Source organism: Capricornis sumatraensis, chromosome 4 (genome assembly GCF_032405125.1).
Source record: "Capricornis sumatraensis isolate serow.1 chromosome 4, serow.2, whole genome shotgun sequence".
NCBI classification, from domain to species: domain Eukaryota; kingdom Metazoa; phylum Chordata; class Mammalia; order Artiodactyla; family Bovidae; genus Capricornis; species Capricornis sumatraensis.
In genome coordinates, this window is record NC_091072.1 from 38,736,958 (window position 1) to 38,761,181 (window position 24,224).

General features: G+C 49.3%; 1 protein-coding gene across 2 annotated transcripts in view; it reads right to left on the minus strand.

The window, feature by feature from the left end:
* Positions 1 to 7,747: 7,747 nt before the first annotated feature.
* MCPH1 (microcephalin 1) overlaps positions 7,748 to 24,224 on the minus strand; it is a 227,342-nt gene continuing 210,865 nt past the window's right edge. For both annotated transcript variants that reach the window (XM_068972020.1, XM_068972021.1), the window contains 2 exons: positions 18,917 to 19,154; positions 7,748 to 7,933 (listed from right to left, as the gene is read on the minus strand). In XM_068972020.1, coding sequence (XP_068828121.1) covers positions 7,881 to 7,933; positions 18,917 to 19,154 — 291 coding nt within the window. In that variant the 3' untranslated portion in view covers positions 7,748 to 7,880. The remainder of the gene's footprint in view (positions 7,934 to 18,916; positions 19,155 to 24,224) is intronic.

Consider the following 24,224-nt stretch of genomic DNA (forward strand, 5'->3'; position numbering starts at 1 on the left):
AGCTTCAGTTTCAGCATCAGTCCTTCCAATATTCAGAGATGATTTCCTTTAGGATTGATTGGTTTGATCTCCTTGCAGTCCAAGGGACTCTCAAGAGTCTTTTCTAGTACCACAGTTCAAAAGCATCAATTCTTCTGCGCTCAGCCTTCTTTATGGTCCAACTCTCACATCCGTACGACTACTAGAAAAACCATAGCCTTGACTAGACGGACCTTTGTCTGCAAAGTAATGTCTCTGCTTTTTAATATGCTGTCTAGGTTGGTCATAGCTTTTCTTAAAAGGAGCAAGTGTCTTTGAATTTCATGGCTCTGATCACCATCTGCAGTGATTTTGGAGCCAAGAAAATATACTCTGTCACTGCTTCCATTTTTCCCCCCATCTATTTGCCATGAAGTAATGGGACAGGATGCCATGCTCTTCATTTTCTGAACATTGAATTTTAAGCCAGGTTTTTCACTCTCCCCTTTCACCTTCATCAACATACTCTTTAGTTCCTCTTTGCTTTCTGCCATTAGGGTGGTGTCATCTGCATATCTTAGGTTATTGATATTTCTCTCTGCAATCTTGATTCCAGCTTGAGCTTCACGCAGCCCAGCGTTTCCCATGATGCACTCTGTATAGAAGTCAAACAAGCAGGGTGGCAGCAGACAACCTTGACATCCTCCTTTCCCAGTTTTGAACCAGTTTGTTGTTCCATGTCTGCTTCTAACTGTTGCTTCTTGACCTGCATACAGATCTCTCAGGAGGCAGAGGTGGGTTGGTATTCCCATCTCTTTAAGGATTTTCTACAATTTGTTGTGATCCACACAGTCAAAGGCTTTAGCATAGTCAATGAAGCAGAAGTATATGTTTTCTGGACTTTTTTTGCTTTTTCTATGATCCCATGGATGTTGGCAATTTGATCTCTGGTTCCTTTGCCTTTTAAATCCAGCTTGTACATCTGGACGTTCTTGGTTCATGTACTGTTGAAGCCTAGCTTAAAGGATTTTGAGCATTACCTTGCTAGTGTGTGAGATGAGTGTAATTGTGCCATAGTTTGAACATGCTTTGGCATTGCCCTTCTATGGAGTGGAATGAAAACTGACCTTTTCCAGTCCCGTGCCCACTGCTGAGTTTGCCAAATTCGCTGGCATACTGAGTGCAGCACTTTCACAGCATCATCTTTTAGGATTTGAAATAGCTTAACTGGAATTCCGTCGCCTCTGTTAGTTTTGTTTGCAGTGATGCTTCCTAAGGCCCACTTGACATGACACTCCAGGATGTCGTGTTCTATGTAAGTGCTCTCCCCATTGTGGTTATCTGGGTCATCGAGACCTCTTTGCGTAGTTGTTCTGTGTATTCTTGCCACCTCTTCTTCATATCTTCTGCTTCTGTTAGGTCCATACCATTTCTGTCCTTTATGGAGCCCATCTTTGCATGACGTTCCCTTGGCATTTCTAATTTTCTTGAAGAGATCTCTAGTCTTTCCCATTCAATTGTTTTCCTCTATTTCTTTGCATTGTTTATTTCTTATCTCTCCTTGGTGTTCTTTGGAACTCTGCATTCAAATGTGTATATCTTTCCTTTTCTCCTTTGCCTTTCACTTCTCTTCTTTTCTCAGCTGTTTGTAAGGCCTCCTCAGACAACCGTTTTACCTCTTTGCGCTTTTTTTTCTTGGGGATGGTTTTGATCACCGTCTCCTGTACAGGGTCATGAACCTCCGTCCGTAGCTCTTCAGGCACTCTGTCTACCAGATCTAGGCCCTTGAATCTATTTGTTGCCTCCAGTGTAAAGCTGAAAAATAAAGGATTTGATCTAGGCCATACCTGAATGGCCTAATGATTTTCCCTACTTTGTTCAATTTAAATCTGAATTTGGGATAAGGAGTTCATGATCTGAGCCACAGTCAGCTTCTGGTCTTGTTTTTGCTGACTGTATAGAGCTTCTTGATCTTTGGCTGCAAAGAGTCTGCCTGCAATGCAGGAGACCTGGGTTCGATCCCTGGGTTGGGAAGATCCCCTGGAGAAGGAAGTGGCAACCTACTCCGGTATTCTGGCCTGGAGAATCCCATGGATGGAGGAGCCTGGTGGGCTACAGTCCACAGGGTCGCAAAGAGTCGGACACAACTGAGCGACTTCACTTTCACTTTTCCTCTGGTGATGTCCATGTGTAGAATCATTGTTGGAGGAGGGTGTTTGTTACGACCATGTTCTCTTGGCAAAACTCTGTTAGCCTTTGTCCTGCTTCATTTTGCACTCCAGGGCTAAACTTGCTTGTTAACCCACCTGTCTCTTGACTTCCTACTTTGGCATTCCAGGCCCCTATGGTGAAAAGGACAACTTTTTTTGGCGTTAGTTCCAGAAGGTCTTGTAGGTCTTCATAGAATCATCCAACCTCAGCTTCTTTGGCACTGAGGCACAGACTTGGGTTACTGTGATACTGAACGGTTGGACAGCATCACTGACTCAATGGACATGAACTTGGGCAACCTCCGAGAGACAGTAGGGGACAATGAGGCCTTGCGTGCTACAGTCCATAGGTTGCAAAGAGTTGGACGCTACTTAGCGACTGAACAACAACAAAAAAACAGTGACTTAACAGTGTTGTGATAGTTTAAGGTGGACAGTGAAGGTACTCAGCCATGTATATACGTGTATCTATTCTCCCCCAAACTCCCTTCCCATCCAGGCTGCCATGTAACATTGAGCAGAGTTCCCTGTCCTGTCCAGCAGGTCCTTGTTCATTATCCATTTTAAATAAAGCAGAGTGTACATGTCAGTCCCAAACTCCCTAACTATCCCCTCCCCATCTTCTTCCCCCGGGGAGCTGTAGGTTTGTTCTCTGTGAGTCTCTCTGTGTCTTGTCTCTCTGATTTTGAATAAATTCATCTGTGTAACTTCTTTTTAGATTCCACATGTAAGGGATGTCATACACTATTTCTCTTTTGTCTGACTTCACCGAGTATGACAATTTCTAGGTCCATCCACAAGTAAACACTTTAAACCCAGGTCATTACCCATCCATCGGACGTTCTCAGAGCTGCACCGGTAAGCCTGACGAGCTGGCAGTTCCGTGCAGGGACTCCCGTGTCCCGTCTGGAGTCCTTCCACTGCTTTCGGTGGCTCTCTTCTCTAGAAGTGATGTGATCTCTGGAAAGCAGAGTATCTACAGATAATGACGGAAGCCCCACGGTCCCTGGTCTACAACTGCCGAATCCTAAAGCACTGAAATAGAGGTTTTCTGCAAGACAGGCCAAAGTCTGACCCGAGTGTCTGTGAGACGACCAGCCGTGTGTCCCACTCCACGTGGTTTGTATCGTGGCAGAAACGGGAGACTGCGGCCTCCAAGGGCTCGGGGGTGGGGCCACAGGCAGCACCGTGCTCACTGTCAGGGCAGTCCTCGGGGTAGGGGGCTGACTGGTGGGCGCAGAGAGTTTGTTGGAAACAACTCGTGCGGACTGTAAAGAGGACAGGAAGCAGGATCCCAAGAAGAGAGCTTGTGACGCAGCTGAGAGGACGAGGGGCGGGCAGGGAGAGCCTCGGCCACGCTGCAGCTGGAGACGGGGGCTCCTGGAGGCCGAGAGGCTTTATCGGGAGAAGCAGCCAGGCCCCCCGACACCCGCTGGGCGCCGACCACCCAGGAAGGGCGTGGCCTTGGTCTGAAAGCTGAGGTGGGTCTTTAAGGTGCGACCAGCAGTTAGCTCTTCATTCCAGCTGAACAGAAGATTCTTTCTTAAAGGTGATACCTGAGAGGCACAGCTCCAAGGCTGCCATGTAGCTTTTAAAATTTTTTTATTTTAATAACTTTGGTGGTGGTTTAGTCACTAAGTTGTGTCCGACTCTTCATGACCCCATGGACTGTAGCCCACCAGGCTCCTCTGTCCATGGGATCTCCCAGGCAAGAAGACTGGAGTGGGTTGCCAGTTCCTTCTCCAGGGGATATTCCCCACCCAGGGATCAAACTTGGGTCTCCTGCATTGTAGGCAGATTCTTTACCAACTGAGCCAATAACTTTATTGAGGTATAATTCACACTCTGTAAAACTTACCACAGAAAATGTACTGTTCAATGATGTTAGTAAATGGATACAGTTGTATGACCAAAATCAATCGAGTTTTAGAATATTCCTATCACCCCAAAATGTCTGCTGTCTATTCCCATTTCTAACCCCAGTGGCAGGAAATCACAGATCTGTTTTCTGTCTATAGTTCTGCCTTCTCGAGAAACATTATCTAAGTGGAATCACACAGCACATAGTCTTTGGAGTCTGGCTTCTTTCTCCTTCCCTGTTCTCGGGGATGGTTCACGTTGCTGCCTCTATCAATTGTTTGCTGTTTTTTATCGCTGAGTCAGAGAAGGCAGCGGCACCCCACTCCAGTACTCTTGCCTGGAAAATCCATGGACAGAGGAGCCTGGTAGGCTGCAGTCCATGGGGTCGCTAAGAGTCGGGGACAACTGAGCGACTTCACTTTTACTTTTCACTTTCATGCATTGGAGAAGGAAATGGCAACCCACTCCAGTGCTCCTGCCTGGAGAATCCCAGGGATGGCGGAGCCTAGTGGGCTGCCGTCTAGGGGGTCGCACAGAGTCGGACACGACTGAAGCGACTTAGCAGCAGCGCCGAGTAGTGACCTGCGGTGTGGATATAGCAGGTTTTGTTTACCCATTCATCAGCTGATGGACTGCTCCTAGCTTTGGGCTGGTGTGAATGACGTTGCTGTGAACGCTTGTGTGCAAGTCCTCCTGCAGCCAGTTTCAGTTCTCTCGGCTGCACACCTAGGAGTCAAGCTGCTGGATTACACCTAAGTGTATGTTTCGTTTTCAAAGGAAACTGCTGAATGACACAGCCATACCAGCAGCGCGTGAGTCTTAGGCTCTGCACGTGCTGGTCAGCTCTTGCGTTGTCAGAGTTTTTGGCTGCAGCCGTTCCTGACGGCGCATGGCGGCATCCCCGTGTGCTTTCACTTTGCATCTAATGACCACTGATGTTGAGCGTCATGTACTTAGTCATGTCTACATGCTCTGTGTGAAATGTCTTTTGGGAAGTCTTCTTGTTTGCTTTTCATTTATCTGTTTTTAATTGAAGGATGATTGCTTTACAGTATTGGTTTGATTTCCGCCACTGAATAGAAGCTCTTTACATGGTCTGGACACGGTTCCTTCATCAGATATGTTTTGAAAATATTTTGCCTAGTCTGTGACTTGTCTTTTACTTTCCTAAATGGTTTCTTTCAAACAGCAAACCCTGTACTTTTGACGAGGTCCAGTTCATTTTTGTATGAATTGCGCCCTCAGTGTCACACGTGGGACGTCCCTGTTAACCTTTCACGATTGCCTGCTGTGTTTTCTTCTAGACATTTAACAATTTTAGGTCAGTGGTTCTCAGCTGGGAAGTTTTGGTCTCCAGAGCACATCTGGGGATACCTGAAGACAGTCTGGGGGGGCATAGCTGGTGGAATGTGCCAGTCGCATCTAACAGAGGCTAGTGATGGGGCTCCACGTACTGCAGTGCTCAGAACAGCCTTCAGAGCACAGAATCTTCCTGTCGGAAATGCCCGTAGTGCTGTGGCTGACAAACCCCGAGTCAGCTCTGGCCTCTCTGAGTTCACTGTGTGTGGTGTGAGGTGGGGATCTCTGTGCACTTCCTTTTTGCATGTGAGGTAAGGATATGGTTTTTTTTTTTTTCTATCTTACTGCACTGAATTGCCTTGGCAACTTTGTTGAAATCAGGTGACCGTAAACATGGGGTTTATATCTAGATTCTCTAGTCTCTTCCCTTGATTTGCATTCTACCTTTATTCCAGTAAATTTTGAAACCAGGTAATGTAAATCTCCTAACTTTGTTCTTTTTCTAAGAAATTACTTCCTTCTTTGCATTTTCATATTCATTTTAGTATTAGCTTTTCAAATTCTGTAAAAAAAAAACAACTGGCATTTTGATGATTACATTATATAAATCAATTTTGAGGAAAATTAGCCCTCTTATGAATAGTCTTCTAATCCATCTTGGTATATTTCTCCAATTACTTGGATCTTTAATTTCTCCCAGAAATGTTTTTGTAGGTTTCAGTATAAATTTATTCCTGGTTTATTTTTAGATGATATTGCAAACAGAGTTGTATTCTTAATTCCATTTTTGAATTATCTTTTTTTTTTATTCCTTATTGTTTCCTACATATACTATATGTGATCTGAGATAGTTTTACTTCATTTCCAGTCTGTATGACTTTAATCCCTTTTCTGGCCTCCTTCTTTCAGTAGAATCTCTGATATAATGCTGAATAGAAGTGGTGAGAGCCACATACCTTTCAAAATTAAAAAAAATTCAGACTTCTGAGACACTTTTAGTCCTCTGTGTTTGGGTAAGGGGTGCAAACTTGTAGTACCTAACTTTTAGGATTGCTGGGAGGATTAAACAAGATACCACATACAAAATGCTTAGTGGAAATTCTAAGCAAGTGACCTCCTAAGGGACAGCTTTTAGAAAGAGAATCCTAAGAGGCTGCTGGCGGGCAGCATCAGGGACCAGGACTCTGCTGTTAGGATGCAGGCCTGGGCAGACACATTGTCTGGGTGGCCCTCTGTGGCCCCACAGCCGGGGGATGAAGTTCTCCATGGCTTGTCCCCACCGGGAGTCGGCACATTTTTGGTTAGTTGCCAGGAACTACTGGTGTCAGGGGAGCTCTGCCAAAGTATCGATACCTGAGCCCCAAAGTAGCCAAGCCCAGGATGTAGTGGACGACATCGTGAAACAGGGCGTATGCGGAGGGAGGAAGGACCCAGGCTTGCCAAGCAGTGCTGAGGCTCAAGGTTGCTGGGCAGCAGTGTTAAGAGGGGCCTGGGGCATATGCTATGTTTACACCAAGAGAAAACGCTTCCTTATTTCCATGGGCATTGTTGTTGCCTTTCTCTAAGGTTTATTCTAGACGTAGATCCCTTGTATTTGCTGAGACCTGATATTTATTTGGGGCTTCCTAGGTTGCGCTAGTGGTAAAGAACCTGCTTGCCAACGCAGGAGACATAAGAGATGTGGGTTCAATCCCCGAGTCGGGAAGATTCTCCTGGAGAAGGGAATGGCAGCCCACTCCAGCACTCTTGCCTGGAGAATCCCCATGGACAGAGGAGCCTGAGGGGGCTACAGTCCATAGGGTCACTCAGAGCGACTTAGCATGCATGCACACGATATTTATTTGAGGTAGAAATCGCAGCTGAGATGAGCAACACGAGGGAACAGAATCATGAGGGCACTGTAGCAGCACCTGCAGCCTTGCTCTGTTGAGCGTTTCTCTCTGAGAGAAGCTGAGCAGCCGCGTGTGTAGGATTCATCCCGAATCCCCATTTCCTCCAGGGGACGGCGGGCATCCTGGAGGCCAGTGGGGACCCTGGTCTGTGGCGGGTGGTGCTCTCCTCGCCAGAAACTAAGCTCGCAGAAGCCACGGCTACTTCCAGGGCGCTAATAATCATTAGTTACAGCTCCTGACACCTGTCCTCATTAATTGTTTTGAAAGGAATCTCAGGGACCTAAGGTGTAACTGTGATAACAGACCAGCATCCTTCATACCTAGCAGATGATAACCAAGAAACTCAGGGGTTCTTTGTTCTCATTAATAAACACAATTTAATTTCCACCTTTATTTAACAGTACAGTGCTTCAATGACAAATTCTGGGACTTCATTATCAACATCTCTGGGACACACAGACTGGGTTTATATAGAAAAGGCCCAAGAGGGGCGGTCAGTACTTCTCTGAGACACACAGTCAGACGTCAGAAAGCCACATGAAGGCGCTTCTTCATACACTGCACACATGCACAAATGTGATGACGTACGAAGGCATCCTTTCTGTGGCCGAGGACAAGTGGTGGGCTGTTTGCAGCTGCTGTGGGCTGAAAGGCATCTGCATCACGGCAGCAGGTGGTTCTCAGAGGCACAGATCTTGTGCTGACTGATCGAATCTAGAGGGAGAGAAGCAGTTAGCGCTGGTAATGGCCCGCATACGGTAAGACAAAAACCTTACACTGGTGTTAGTCACTCAGCTGTGGCCAACTCTCTGCGACCCCACGGACTGTAGCCCGCCAGGCTCCTCTGTCCATGGTCTTCTCCAGGCAAGAGTCGTGGAGTGGGTGGCCATTTCCTCTTCCAACCTTATCATAGATACACTAAATGTATTTAAAATCTTCAGTGGTCCTGGGCTTCATGGTCCACACATGTGTGTCCACAATGGCACACGTGATAAAGTGAAGCAGAATAACATAAAGTGAAATGAAGAGTTTAGCTCCTAAGCTGCACCAGCAACATTTCAAATGCTTGGAATCCACGTCTTCTTAGACGCAGCACACTTGGACATGCCCTTCATGGTGGAACGTTCCAGTGGACAGTCCATGACACAGGAGACTCAAATTCTCATTTTGCTATGGCAAGTACTCCCAGGTACAGGGCAGAGCATAACTAACTGTTTTCTGAGAACCACAGGAAGCGCCCTGGCCTGGGACCAGCCCCAGGTGCAGGAGAGGGGGCTGGCACAGGTGGGCCTGCAGCCAGCTCCAGCAGCCCTGTGCTCTCAGCACTGGAGAGCTGACTGCCCCGACCCTTCTGCTGCTGTTGGGATGAGAGAGGCATGCAGTGGGTGGTCAGCGCTGGCTGACTGACAAAGTTAACTTACTGACGGCAACATTATCCAGTGGGTGAACAACTGTGTCTGAAGGACTTTAAGAGGTCAGGATGATGAACAACAGAACATGGAAAGCTGTGACGGTTTTGAGATACAAAGCAGAAAAAATGGGCTTATTTTATGAGTAAAACAAAAACAAAACAAAATGGAAGAAAAAAACCAGCTCATCTTAGTTGTAGCTCAAGGCAGTGCCCCAGAATTTAATCAGAGCCCTCCAAGATGAATGCACCTCCTCACAGGTGGTCTGAGCTGGGAACTGAATCACAGAAGGGAGGATCATTAATATTTGTTATATAGCTCATACACATTATATAAATGTAATATGTACAGTGGGACTGTAACAATTATCACTGATACCACATACACCACTTAATTCTCTCCACAATACAGTTAGGGATTGTTATGACTTATACTTTAATGTTAGCCCTTTATTCATGATACGTATTGCATACACTTTCTCTCAGTTTGTTACTTGTATTTTAACTTTTCTTATAGAAATTTCTACTTATATATTCAAATTATACCAGTCTTTTATTGCATCTGGACTTTGAATCACAGACAGAAAAGGTTCCCTAGACTTGGTTATACAATAATCCATATATTCTTCCAGGTTGTAAAAATCCCACTGATTCCATTTTTTACATTGATTTCTGACAGGATGTCATTTTTGAAAGCCAGAGAAGACTGCAAATAGGATGACGCTCTTTCCTACCTAATCTAAAAATCCAGTATATAATGAACACAGAACAGATAAACAGACAAAATCTAGAAACTGACCCATGCATATGTGGGAGTTTAAGAGATGATTCCAGGTGGCATTAGAAACCAGTGGAGGGAATTCCCTGACAGCCCAGTGGTTAGGACTCCATGCTTCCCTGCTCGGGAAACTAAGATCCCGCATGCAAAAAAAAAAAAAAAAAACCATCAGTGAAGAACGATAAGCTATTAAAGAGATGAGATGATTCCTTGTATCCCACAATGAATACAGATGGATTAATGCTCTAAACATTAAAGACTGTAAGAGCATTAATAGAGACAGGAGACTAGGTGAAAACTCAAGGCAGGGAAAGCTTTCTAAGTGAAACCTCAGTTTACGTGCTGTGGAGGAAGAGGTATTTTGTTCCATCCAGAATAATAATTAAAAAGTAAAACCCACAGAAAACACCATATAAATAGAGATAGACAAGTTGAGAGGATTTTATGTTTATCACAAAAGGTTAGAGTTTATATTAAACAATCAGTGTAAAGCAATGTGGAAAAGAGAAACAGCCTGATGTAAAAGCAGGCAGGGGACAAGAACAGCAGTTCAGGAGCTGTGAGTCCCTGCTCCGTGCTGACGAGGAACTCAGTAATCAGCATACGCCTTAAGTAACGAGGTCACCAGATAGTGAAAACATGGTTAAAGTCTGGAACTGGTGAGGGTGTGGGAAACAGGAATATCAAAGTACTGTTAGAGTGCAACCCAGTGAAGCTGTGTGCATCAAAATTTAAAGGACACACACCCCAGGTTTCAGTAATTCCCCGTCTCTGAATCTATTTTACAAAAATACTCCTGTCTGGGATTGGGCGAGACTAATCAGAGCTTAAGATGGTCTCTTAAAATTGAATTTGAATCACTCCAACTAGAACACACACACATACAGTTTACAATAGCAGAAATAGTGGAAATAACCCCAAATATCAAATCGTAGATGGAGGAGCCTGGTAGGCTGCAGTCCATGGGGTCACTCAGAGTCGGGCACAACTGAGTGACTTCACTTTCACTTTTCACTTTCATGCACTGGGGAAGGAAATGGCAACCCACTCCAGTGTTCTTGCCTGGAGAATCCCAGGGATGGGGGAGCCTGGCGGGCTGCTGTCTATGGGGTCGCACAGAGTTGGACACAACTGAAGCGACGCAGCAGCAGCATCAAATTGTAAGGAGTGTATAAATTAATCACAGCACCTCTGATGGTTAAAAGAATGAAGCAATTGCATGAAAATGGAAGGACCTTCTGGACCCAGAGTTGGATAAAAGCTGATGACTGTGTGATTCTCCGTTTATGGAGAACACACCCTCAATGCATGTGTTTATATACATTTATTTCTATGTAAATATATGTTAAACCTGAAAGAGACAGCTTTGTCTGTAGTGTAGCTGCTTTAGGGAAGGGTAGTTGGATTTGGGGATTTTATGTATTTCTCTGCTGTCTGACTTCCTTGACCATGAAATCAAGTGTCACTCTACATATCCGTCCATCTATTGTGGCGGGCAAAAAAATATTGGCTGGAGAAGGATCCAGCTTTAAATTAAGATAAAACAGAAGCCACAAGAAAGTCTGTGGCTAACCCCTCCGCCCTCTGGGACGGTGCTGCCCAAGGGGTTCGCCCCTGGACCGCTGAGCAGGGATGAGGGGTGCATGGTAGCGATCACGGTTGGGGCAGGGGAGCACTTGAGGGGCAGCCGAGTGTCCAGGGGGCGCCTCCCAGCTCCACGTTCCCAACTGTAAACAAACCCGGGGAGAGGGATTTCTGTCCGAGTTCGTTTGGCGTCTGCAGACTGCCACGTCCCCAAATTCAAATGTCATGTCAGATGTACGATCGTCAAACACCCCATAAAACGTGACCACAAGACAGATGTTAGCGCAGTGCCAGGCCCCGCCAGCTGAGAGGGAACAGATCACGCACGAGCGGCTCCCATGAAATTGCAACTGGAAAGACAGAAATCCAGGTTTTGCTTGTTTTCAGCAGATCGGTCTTGGAACACGTTATGTGCACACGCTCAAGTTCACTGGCCGTGCTTCTGTGTGGTCGTGTGCTTGGGATGTCGAGTCAACATGCTGCCAGTGCTTTTTCTTTTTTTTAAGGGTGGGGCGGATAAGTCACTTTATTTGAACTAAGACTCCAGTTGCCAACAGCCAGGTGTGGTCCTGTGTGTAGAGTTCGGGGACCCTCAGGGCCCTCTCGGGAGCTTTATCTTGACAAGATGAGCCACAAATTTTAGGGCTGGGAAATGGCAGGGTCTGTGCAGCCAGGTATCTGTACATAAGGGGTCAGCTCCTGACTGCAGGGCTTCCCTGGTGGTTCAGATGGTGAAGAGTCTGCCTGCAACACAGGAGACGTGGGTTTGATCCCTGGGTTGGGAAAAATCCCCTGGAGAAGGGAATGGCAACCCATTGCAGTATTCTTGCCTGGAGAATTCCACGGACAGAGGAGCCTGGCGGGCTACAGTCCATGGGGTCGCAGAGCTCAACACAACTGACCGACTAACACATTCACGCGGCACTTTCTTCTCTCTGCTGTGCGGAGTGAGGGTCCCTGACAGGTGCTGAAGGTCGCCAAGTCCTTTCTGATGCTGAGCCCGGCCCGCGTCTCCCTCTGGACCCACACCAAGCGTCTCTGCCCGCCCACACGCTGTCTCCTCTTCTGAACAAGCCAGGGCCTTCTCTGCTCCTCCATGGATCCCGAGTCCCAGGCCCTCACCGTCCTCCCGGGCACTCAGAGTCCAAGTCTAGGATTGCCCTTCCCCTCCTCTCTGTCCTCACATGGCACAGCGTCCAACCTGCCAGAGGGTGCAGTTGGACTCAGCACTTTCATTTAACATCTGACAGCTTCCCATCACCTCCATCACTATTACCCTGGTCCTAACCACCACCACTGATCACCTGAATCTCTGTAAGAGCCTAAGCCTTTCTGGCTTCTCTTTAAAAATACATCTCAGAGCCCATTTCCCTTTCTTAAAATCCTCTGGTGACTTCTGCTCATTCTTAGAACAAACACCACTCAGCTGACCGCTGTCCACGTGGCCTGTGGGCTCAGGCTCCGCCGCCTCCTCCCCGTCATCCCCTGGATCCACGGCCTCTGCCCACCTCTCACCTTGACCCTAACTGTTCCCTTAGCGCCACAAAAGCCCATCCGGCCTCGGCGAGGAGCCCAGCTCACAGTCTCTCTCCACATTCCAACCTGTTTTCTTCATAGCATTTATCACCACCAGGATTTTAGAAAATGTTCTCTTGTCGTCTTTAGAGGGTAAGCCCCCAAAGAGCAAGGGCTCTATCTGCCTTGCCACCTGCTATTCCAGGAGTGCCAAGAACATGCTTGGCACACAGAAGATGCTCAACAAACACAAACTGGGTGAATGAATGACCTGATGCCGTGCAGAGTGTCTGGAGGAGACAGTCTAACCTAGCAGGTCTCAATCTTTTTTTCTGCTCTGATATTGGGGTAGAGGTGTTCACTTATCTGATACTTAACCAAGGGTACAGTAAGAATTTGTGCTGTCTTAGATAAGACTGGCTAGTTTATTCCTAGCATGACAACTTTTCCTTTCCACCCAAGATATGTGAGTGAAAAGATATCACAGGGCTAGCCTTGAGTTCACTATTTTTTCTATACATTTTATATTTATTCCTGGGCATGGAAATGCTGATGATTTTAGTAAGTGTATCTTAAGAATCTTGCTGAATTGATTATAACCATTTCTTGACCCTCTTCAATTTTTCTATGTATATACTGTATCATAGGCAAATATGTTGTTAAGTTTTTTTATACTCCTTATCATTTAGGAAAGTTCTCTTATTCCTAACTGTTGTTGTTATTGTTTTTAATCATGAGTGGGTACTGGATTTTCTTTAATATTTTCAACATCTGCTGAGAACAATCAATGGACTAAAAGAAAAGATTTAATGATATTTGTTTCTACATTATTCAGTTAAACCTTACCTGATTATATGTTTCTTAACATACTGCTAAATTTAATTCGCCAATATTTTATTTTGGATTTTTACATCCATCTTCACAAATGAGTTTGGGCTAGCCATGTAAAATGAGATGAAATAGCTTCTCTTTTCTTTTTGTCCTGCAGTGATTTGAGATGTTTGGTAAAACTTTTGTTAAAATTATCTAGGGGGAGGTGGTGGTTTTTTTGTGGTGAGACAGACATGAGCTGAAAGTTGCCATTTAAACTGTTCTGAGTACACGGCTCAGCGGCAATAAGCACACTCACATCACTGTGCCACCACGACCAGCGCCCCTGTCCAGGAGTTTCTTACAATCCCAAACGTCATCTTTGCGTTCATTAAACAGCAACTCTCCATTCCTTTCCCCTCCCCTTCCAGGCTGAGTTAACCTCTGTATTTCTGTCCCTATGAGCTTGCTTATGCTCAGGTGACTCATAAGGCTGGAATCACGTGGCGCCTGTCTTTCGGGACTGGCCTATTCCACCTGAACGCAGTGTCTTCCAGCCCACTCGTGCTGGTGCAGGTTTCAGAATAGCCTTCCTCTTTGGAGCAGAAGAATATTCTGCTGTTTGTCTACATCACCTCTCCACGTCTGGTTCTTAACCTGTATAGTGGAGACGTGGCCTGAGACGCTCCGAGGACCCCTGACAGACTCGACGTGATCAGCAAACCATCAGTCCAGGCTGTAACCGTGCAGCTCTGGGCTGCTCTCTGCTCGCTCCTCCAGGCGGCAGGGAGCCTGCCAGCACGCACAAGGCCCGTACACTATCAGGGACCTTTTTCCTGAAAACACTGACATGGGGAGACACTCAAATCAAATGCTGTTTTATAAGTTATGAGGAAATCATGCCGAGGCGAGACTTTTTTTTTTGGCAAGGCTGTTGAGATTATTACATCATGTTCCCACAACAGCATAAAATGTATGTTTTATCACTTGAACATAGCCCAGGCTGGAAAGGGCGCCTGAGATTGGAAATGTCTTATGAGAAAGGCCAAACTCAACCTGATAAGACCAGAGGGGATAAAAGGAGGGAAAAATGGTCACAGCTCAGGCCACTGACCCTCGATGGATGCCCCGTGCCCCCTGCCAGCCCCCACGCCAGCAGGGAACCCCAGACCTGTTGTTCCTTGACCCGTAAGATGGGAACGGTGCTCTGTGGGGTGCGGGGAGCCTAACTCCTGGGAAGTGCTTCAGAAGGTAATCGGTCGCACCAAGATCAGGTGGAGGTAACTTTCTGCCTCCTGGTGCCGGGAATCTGAGTTTTGTTTTCCTGTTTATTTCCATACATATTCAAGCTCCACAAGTATGCTCTCTCTCAGAAATCCCCACTCCCCCTCTGGTTGAATGATTCATCAAGAATCTTGGCCCAAGTGTGCTGCTGTTTCAGGGAAAGCGGACCCTGGGGAATGGCTCGGGAACACAGTCGGGACCGGTCCGGTGGCCTCGGCAGAAGGCAGCTCGGCCGATGTGAGCTTCTGCTCAGAGCAGGTGACTGATCATGGCTTAGGTTTCACGTGTGGAGCCCGAAGTAGAGATGGCTTAAGTTCACGCTGTTCTAGGCCAGCAACACCAGGTGGTGGGAGGATGGTGTGACAGTTTTTTTTTTTTTAAGAAAACACTAAAATGCATTGGGTCATTGTTTCTAAGATACAATGAAGGGATAAAAGGCCTATCTGACGGCTCACAGTGCTCGGACGTGAGGTCACGGTGAAAGTGTCCACTTTCCCTCCACCGAGAGGGTGATGCCAATGGCCCCCCTTCCTCCTACTCGTCCAGCCAGTGTGACTCTATTGCTCGGTGCTGTTTAGTTGTCCTGTCTTGTCCAGTACCTTGCGACCCCATGGACTGTAGCCTGCCAGGCTCCTCTGTCTGTGGGATTTCCCAGGTAAGAATACTGGAGTGGGTTGCCATTTCCTTCTCCAGAGGATCTTGCTGACCTGGGGATCAAACCCGTCTCTCCTGCATTGGCAGGCGGATTCTTTACCGTCTGAGTCACTAGGAAAGCCTTTGACTCTATTAGGCCTGCAAAAACAAAGACCCCATAGAATATAGGAATAAATGCAAGGTACTTTAAAAAAAACCTTAGAATCTTTGGTTTGGAAGGCAAATTACAAATCTAAAAAGCTGCTTTAAAGATTTTAAAAGCAGTTTGAATAAAATAAGTCTCAGGGGTTCTAGCTCACACATCATCTGATATTCTAGTTGGAACAAATTTAGTTGATAAAATTTGAGTCCTGCTTTCATAATTTATCACAAAATGACATTTAAGTTGGTGCTTTAACGTGGTTTTAATTTTAATTTCACAACATTTTGAGAATAAAGTATTCTCTGGAAGTGTTTATGATGAAAGCTAATGGGAAGGAGAACAGTCTTCAAGAGAGAAGACGCTTTTCTGCTGAAGGAGCGGGAATGACTCTTCCCTGTGTTGGTGAGCCTGGGCCCCTCGGCCCTGGACACTGCCCCTGCGGAGGGAGGGAGTCTGCACGCCTGCGCTGTCTCCTCCAATCACCCTGTTCATCACCCTGTCAGGTACAGAAGTGACTGCACTAAGTCCAGAGAGAACCAGGTGACGTGTTACCTGGTCAGAGAACAAGGAATCAGTCTACAAGGCAGCAGACCTGGGTTCGATCTCTGGGTCTGGAAGATGCCCTGGAGGAGAAATGACAACCCACTCACGTATTCTCGCCTGGGGAATCCCATGGACAGAGGAGTCCGGTGGGTACAGTCCATGGGTTCACAAAGGGTCGGACACGACTGAGCGACTAACACACACAGAAAAGGTGATGACCTAGACTGTGTGTTCTATAGGTCTGTGCACACGTGGAGAGACGTAAAAATGAAATCTCCTTCACCGGCACAAAGCTGGAGCTCCATTCAGAGGGAGATGCATACACACTAACAGAACACACATTTTTCAAGTGTGTAACACTCATACGACGAGGCTGGGGAGACAGCCAGAGGACCCAGCGCGCACTGGCAGGGGACTGATGTTATGGGTGAGGATTTCAACATGCGGAGAGCCAAGGATTCCAGGACACACAATACCCGGATGTTGCCAAGGGCACTTGCAGATGGTGTGAGCAGTGACAAGTCAGAAACAGGACATGAGTTACGGGAGAGGAAAGAAACAGAAAGGCGGGCCCGCAGCTTCAGCTCTGAGACTCAAAGAATGCCAAAGGGCCGGTGGACATGACAGTCCGGGCCTCGAGCAGGTAGGCGTCTGCCTCCTGAGGACCCACCAGCAGGGGGGCCACGTGGCCAGACCCCTGGGGGAGCCAGGCCGGCAGCCGACATGCACACAATGTGTGCACAGAAACACACCAGCGCTAGGAAGGGGCCGGCTGAGTTCCCGAACCTGGAAACAGTAAGAGTGCAGACCAGCCTCTGGCCCCCTGCACGACGGCAGGCTTTGGAAAGATTAGCTGTCCGTGGGACTGTTGATATCAGCCATGTGCGCAGTCCCGTCAGCTGAAGGAGACTCTTTCCAAAGCACAGTTCTGGTCTCCAGTTGGTATCATTTTGATACACGCAGTTTTCTTAAAACAAAACAAAACAAAACAAAAACCTCTGTTTGAGAACATAGGATGTTTTGAAGGTTGTATTTTTGGCATGTGGAAAAGAGTAAACAGCCTCTGTTGGCTTCTGGACTGTAGCTACAACCATAGGTGTTTTGAAGTTAGTTTCCAGGCAGATGACAAATGACTGTGCACCAGAAAGTGAAAGATCCTATATCAAAGGAGGACCACTGGCCATTTACAAGATCTTCACGAGCGTGGTTATTATAAATGAGTGCCACCGGAACAAACACGGCCTCTGCCAATCTTAAACCAGCAGTCCCTGACCTGGCACCGGGGACCAGTTTCACAGAAGACCATTTTTCCACAGACTGGTGGAGGGGGGGTGCTGGTTTTGGGATGGTTCAAGCACATTACATTTATTGTGCACTTTATTTCTAATCTAATGCCGCCGCTGAGCTGACCGACGGGGGTACTGGTCTGTGACCCAAGGCAATCCTGGTGTTGAAGCGTAACATCTAGGATGGGGTGAGAGAAGCCAGGAGTTTGGGGTTTAGAGACAAGAAAAGTGAACAGGAGGAAGGCTGAGAAAGAAACGCAGGCGGAGAGGGAGAGGGAGACATCTAAGAAGCCACATGAGCAGCTTGGCCAAAAGTGCTGAAATGGGTAATCCAGTGTCAGGGGCTGAACCTCCACAAAGCCCACAGGTCGAAGACTGAACCTCCAGGACCTTGGAATGGGACTGTGTTTTGAAAAAGGGCCTTTGAAGAGGTCACTAAATTAAAATGAGGTCATGAGAATGGGCCCTGATCCAGTTACTGGCGTCCTCAGAAGAAGAAGAGATGGGGACACGAGGGAGAGCCACGTGAAGACACAGGGCAAAGACAGCCCCCCCAAGCAGGGGAGAGAAACCAGCTTTGCGGACGCTGATCAGACGTCCAGCCTCCAGGACACAGGGAAAGACGGCCCCCCCAAGCAGGGGAGAGAAACCAGCCTTGCGGACGCTGATCAGACGTCCAGCCTCCAGGACACAGGGAAAGACGGCCCCCCCAAGCAGGGGAGAGAAACCAGCCTCGCGGACGCTGATCAGACGTCTAGCCTCCAGGACACAGGGAAAGATGGCCCCCCACAAGCAGGGGAGAGAAACCAGCCTCGTGGACGCTGATCAGACGTCCAGCCTCCAGGCAACAGGGAAAGATGGCCCCCTGCAAGCAGGGGAGAGGACATCTTCCTGCTGTCTCAGCCCTGGGCCTGCGGTCCAGTTACGGCAGTCCGGCCGACACGTGGCCGTCGAAATGCAGTGGAGCAAGACGTGGAGCTGAACCCCAGTGGACCTGACCCCACCCCCTGTTCCCCCCCGCTTGGCTCCACTGCATCACACGCTGCCGGCTCCGCTGCCCTGCGCCCCTTCCTCCCGGTGTCCCGGGGCCCCCAAAGCTGGGGACAGACGGCGCTCCCCCCACCAGGGTCAGCCTCCAGCCTCACCTGGGATCCCCCCTCCCCCGCAGAATCCCTGGGGGGCCTTTGCACAGCACGGCAACACTGACGCCGATACATGCATCACATTCACGCCACACACCAGCTTTTGGAAATAAAAGCCGAAGGTTGCTCTGCTGTAAAACACAGCACTGTGAGCATGACAGGCGAGTACGCGAAGTGGGGTGGCTGGTAGGGGCAGCGGGTGGCCTGCAGGGGCAGGGGCAGTGGGCCTCCGGCGGAGCTGCAGGGGCTGGGGCGGGCCGGCCGGGCCTTGCACGCAAGTCGGGAGGGCAGGCGGCAAAAGTCTAAGAGGACTTCCTTTGTCCCCGTGAGCTCACCAGGACAGACAGGTGATCTTGTGACAGCTGGTAATCACACGATTTCTTTAACTACAGGCCTCTTAATGCAGATGATGTGAGAAGTGCACCAGGCCTGATGCTCTCCCCAGCCGTCACCCCAGGACCGCAGGACAGAGGCTCTGAAGGGTCTCCCCGAGGCTCTGACTTCATAAGGTGCCGCCCCCTCCCTCCAGGAACCCGCGTGCGGATGCTTACCTAGAATCCATGTTTCCGACAGGTACTTGACCGTCTCCTTCTTCCTTCCCGGGGAGGGTCCGATGAAGATGCTGGCCTGGCGAGGGACCTGTGTGACCCGACCCCCACACAGCACGACCAGCTCCCCCAGCTTGGCTCTGGGGGGGTTGCTGGCCGGGGAGATGAACATGATCGGCTGGTCGGCAAACAGGGTTCCGCGGTACTGCCCGGCGCAAGACAGGCGTTCCTGGCGGCAGAGCTGTGGGGAAAGACGGGGGCGGGGGTTACTCTAGACCTCTTCACTGTCGAGAACAGGCTGACTGAAATAGGAAAGGCTGAGGTTGGGTTGTCTGTCCTCCATGGGTTCTGAGGATCCAGGGGTGATGACAACATTTACAAGTAGATGACATTTTCTGCAGGAGCAAATTTACCAAGCAAATTTACAAGCAAAAAAAGAAAAAGTTTAGGCCTTTGATTTATTACAGATTCTAAACCAAATTATTGGAAAGCAATCAACTGTTCGGTTCAGCCAGGTGGACGGCCTCTGGGTCCTGAGTGACGGGAGGGCCGTGGAGGCAGGAGGCTCGCCTGGAGTGCCCGCTGCACGGGACCGCACCCTCCGCCCAGCTTAGAGCGCCCACAGTGGGCGGCATCAGCGCTGAGCTGCTCCATTCACCCCCGCCCATCAGCAGGAGAACGCAAAGGGAGTCCTGGCCGAGTGTCCGCAGGCCAGGCGGGGCCTGAGGGCTGCATGCTGGTGGGTGGGGACCGTCCTGGAGATCCTGCAGGGTTCAGAATGGACAGTGCGGCCTGCCCTGATGGGTCAGGGTTGGCGGCTGGCCTGGGGGCGGCGGGGAGGCCCCTGTGTTCTGATTAAAGAAGGACTCCTCTATACGCAGATAGCCCCAGGGAGGTGGTCAGGGTTGGAGACTTCAACCTGTGAACTTCCCTGAGGACAGGTCTGTGGCTCAGGGCAACTGCAGGTTTTGACGGGAGGTCTGTGGGCGGAGAGGGAGGCGCGCCTCAGGGGAGGGGGCACCCAGGGCCCAGAGGACGGGGGGCGGGGGGCGGCCAGCGTGACCCCAGGCGGCAAGGCAGCAGAGGATGCCCTCCTCAGGCTGCCGCTCTGGCTAAACCCCAGGAAGAGCTGTTCCTGCACTAGGCTTGCACGCTGCTTTCGTTTTCAGGAAAAGAAGAGCCTACTCCAAAAAAAAGGGAAAAGGTTCCACCGTCAGTGAAACGAATGTGATAGATTTAAATCCGGCCGTACACTCTCTTTTCTTACACCAACCTTGAATTTTGCCATAAGCTCTGATATATATCTTCCCTTTGACTCAGGAATTAACAGGGCAAATGACAATTCTACCAGTGTGGTACCTTCGTTCATGCCGTCAGTTACTCCCAACATCCCTGGGAGGCAAGTGGGGTGCTCCTTTAATTTTGCACATGAAGATACTGACGTGGAAGAGATTTGCTTTGGTTAACTGTGAGCTGAGCTGCAGGAGAAAGCCGAAGACCCATAAACGCAGTGAGTCACGGGGCCACGCAGCCCTGCAGCTGGGGATCGAGAACCTCCCTCAAGTCAGATGCAGTCACATGTCGTCAAAGCTGGCTGTAGGAGGTGAGGACCGACAGCAAAGGAACAAAGTCAGGGCACCCTTCCTGGCTTTCTGTTGCTCGAATCCACTCTGTCCTTTCCTCCTGAGCAGGGAGGCACGGTCATTTTCTGAGTGCTGACCTCTGCAGGGCCAGCTGTTCAAGGTGGGCGCCCCTTCCCCGCTGTGGGCGCGGGGAAGACTCAGGCTTGGGCCGAGCCCACTGCGGGGACTCTCCTTACACAGGCCTGAGTGAAGCTAGGCTCGAGTCTGGCCAGTGGGGCCTGAGGGCAGGTCTGCTGGGGGCGGCTTTTCCTCACTCACTATAAGAGCAACTTTGGCCTGTTGACACAGGACACCCCGGATTCCCGAGGCTGAGAACAGCCAAGTGGGAAGACAGAACGGCGTGGACCTGGGCAACGAGGGCCTCTAAGTCAGTAGCCTGACCAAACCAGGCCCTGTCCTCCTCTGTCCTTTTAATGTCGGGGGCGGGGGGGAACCTCCTAACTTTTGTTTCTCTCCATATCCTCAGTTTAATGTCCCCCCTCCAAAAAAAATTTTTTAAGAGGTATTCTGAATTTTAACTGAAGTATAATTGAAGTTATATTAGAACCAGGTATGCATAGTGGTTTGATATTTTCTTATATTACAAAATGATTACCATGATAGGCCTCATTATCATCATCTGTTATCATATAAAGACAGAGTACATAGTTTTTGACCATTTTCCCCACATTGTACATTTCATACTCATGATTCACTTATTTTGTAGCTGGAAGCTTGTTACCTCTTCATTCCCCCCCACCCCCCAGCTCCCCCCATCCCCCCACCCCCAGCTCCCCCCATCCCCCCACCCCCAGCTCCCCCCATCCCCCCACCCCCAGCTCCCCCATCCGTTCCCTGCCCATCCCCCCACCCCCCAGCTCCCCCCATCCGTTCCCCGCCCATCCCCCCACCCCCCAGCTCACCCCATCCGTTCCCCTCCCATCCACAAGTTTGTTTCTGTGTCTGTGCCTCTGTCACTGTTTTGATTTGTTTGTTCATTTGCCGTCTTAGTTTCTACACGAGTGACACCACATATTTCTCTTTCTCTGTGTGACTTATTTCACTTAGCATAATACCCCTTAGGTCTATCTATGATATTGCAAATGGCAAGATTTTATTTCTCGTGACTGAGTGATATTCCATTGTGCGTACACATATCCCACATCTTTAGCCGCCTGTCTGTGGACACGTATGTTGCTTCCATATGATGAGGGTATTATACATCCTCTTTGGAAAACGATGTCTTCTGACTGCTGCTCTGTGATGACCTAGAGGGTGGGAAGGGGCAGGGTGGGAGGGAGGTTCAAGAGCCAGGGGAAATACGCATACCTGTAGCTGATTCGGCCCATTGTACAGCAGAAACTAACACAACGTTGTAAAGTAATTATATTCCAATTTAAAAAAAATGATGGTAGCACAGTAACAGTATGTAACTTTAAATACCTTTTGAGTATCCACCCATAGTATTAATTGGTTAACTGGAACGAGGTTCCTATGCAAAGCAAGCAGTCTGGCAGGGTTAGGCCCAATGGTAATGACTTTGGGATAGGACTGGTGGTGGAAGGCAGGCCTTTCATTCATAAACTTTACTATTCTTTACATTTTTAAAGCACAAACCACTTCCATAAATGTGTCAGAACTTCAGTGGCAGAGGTATGAAAAAATATCTACCAAGCAAGTTGGTACATCCACTTTACAAAATAGCATAAATCTGAGGCAGAGCTGGGCAAAGACAAGAGCCAGAGGCTGTTCCGCCTTCTAATCGAGTCCCCATCCCAACCACCATTCTTCCGTATGTCAGCTCCGTAAATTATGCTGCGAGGGGCAGGCTGACATGGGAAGCTCCCACCACCTGCTGAGAACGCTGGGCGCAGCTTTATTAAGATTTCCAAATGTAACTGATGCATAGTCCTCCCCTTCCCTGGATTTATGGCTGATCAGATAACATTAACATACCGAGTGAATGCCGAGTGTCAGCTTGGACTTCCAGTCTCTCTTCTGCACCAACATCTAACAAGTGATTTTTGCATTTATAGCCACACTGGAGTACCTCCTTATATTTCTGTAGCTAGGTTTCAGGACCTAACACCAGAAGGCGTGAGTAAACACTGTAAAGGAAAAACATCTCAAAGAGCAATCTGAATTGCTTCTCTTTTCTGGGATCCTTGACAGTAAGACTTGAGAACCAATCATTCTGATTCAGACACTCAAGGACATCAAAAGAGAGCATGAGACTCACACAACGATCACAGACTGTAACAGTTATTATATGGGTCATCAGATTATTAACGATAGCATAAGAGCTGACATAACTAAGCTAAACCATCTTTAGGCAGTGGCGGTGGTGGTGCAGTCGCTCAGTCGTGTCCAACTCCTGCGACCCCACGGACTGCAGCCCTCCAGGCTCCTCCATCCAAGGGACTCTCTAGGCAAGGACACTGGAGCGGGCTCCCATTCCCTCTCCAGGGGATCCTCCCCGACGCAGGAATCGGAACCGCGTCTTCTGCGTTGCAGGCAGACTCTCCACTGCCTGAGCCACCAGGGAAGCCCAGCTTTAGGCAGAAACTCGCTCAAATGATGATGAGAGACAACCTGTCTGTGTGTGTGTATCTGTGTGTGTGTGTCTGTGGGGGGGTTTCCCAGGTGACTCAGCGCAGGAGACTCGGCCTCCATCTCTGGGCTGGGAAGAATTCCCACCCGGGGAGCCCCATGCCAGAGGGGCCTGGCAGGCCGCAGTCCGCAGGGTCACAGAGAGTCAGACACGACTGAAGGGACTGAGCACACACTCTCTCTGTGAGGTCAAAGGTCTCTGCCACCCAGGGTCAGTCCCCAGCGTGTCCTCCACGTCCAGTGGTGCCGAGATCCCTAGCCGATCCTCGCTAGCAGCTCAGGCCTGGAGTCTGCCACCACGGCTGTCCCAGGCAGAGGGGTCCCTTGGACCGAGCCCTCACCTACTCCAGAGAGGCTAGGAACGTCAGGTGTGGAGGAGCCTTGGCCCAGCTGCAGGCCTCTGAGACAGAGACAGAGAAGTGGAGGGAAATAGCTTGAAAGGGTCCAAAAGCAGAGCCCTGTCCAACACCAGTAAAGGTTCTCCCCCCGCCCCAAGCACAAACATACCATCCCCGCTCCTCCTTCCCCTCCTGCGTGAGCCCCAGGCTGACACCACCCCGGGCCAGCTCCCTGTCTGGGGCAGTATGCAGACGGCCTGACATGCAGGGGCTGGCTCCCTCCGTGATGGGGTGAGAACAGCCCTAGCAGGGCCCCCACCCCCGTCAGACAGGCGTCCAAGGCGGGGCTCCTCTCCCAGCTCCAGCCTTCTCACTGTGCTTTGGGAAACAGAAACCCAAGTGCTTCAAAGAGCTCTCGTTGCTCTGAGGACAGACCCGAGTCCCCAGCAAAGTCCCCACAGCGGAGCGGCCGTGGGGCCAGCAGGAGGCTCCAGGGTGTCTCAGAAGCAGCCGCACATTTCGAGGAGGGGAGTGTCCACACCACGCACGCTCACTGTGTCCCTCACCTCAGATCATCTAGTGGAGGAGCCCGACCTTGACGGGGCGCCAACCTCTGCGGGAGAGCAAGCTGTGTCTCCTGACAGCAAGGGACGCTGGGTGCGACCATACACTCTCCGCAGGCAGCTCTGTGAAGTGTCCCCTGTGAGCCCACACGGGCCAGAGCTCCTCTGCTGGACACTA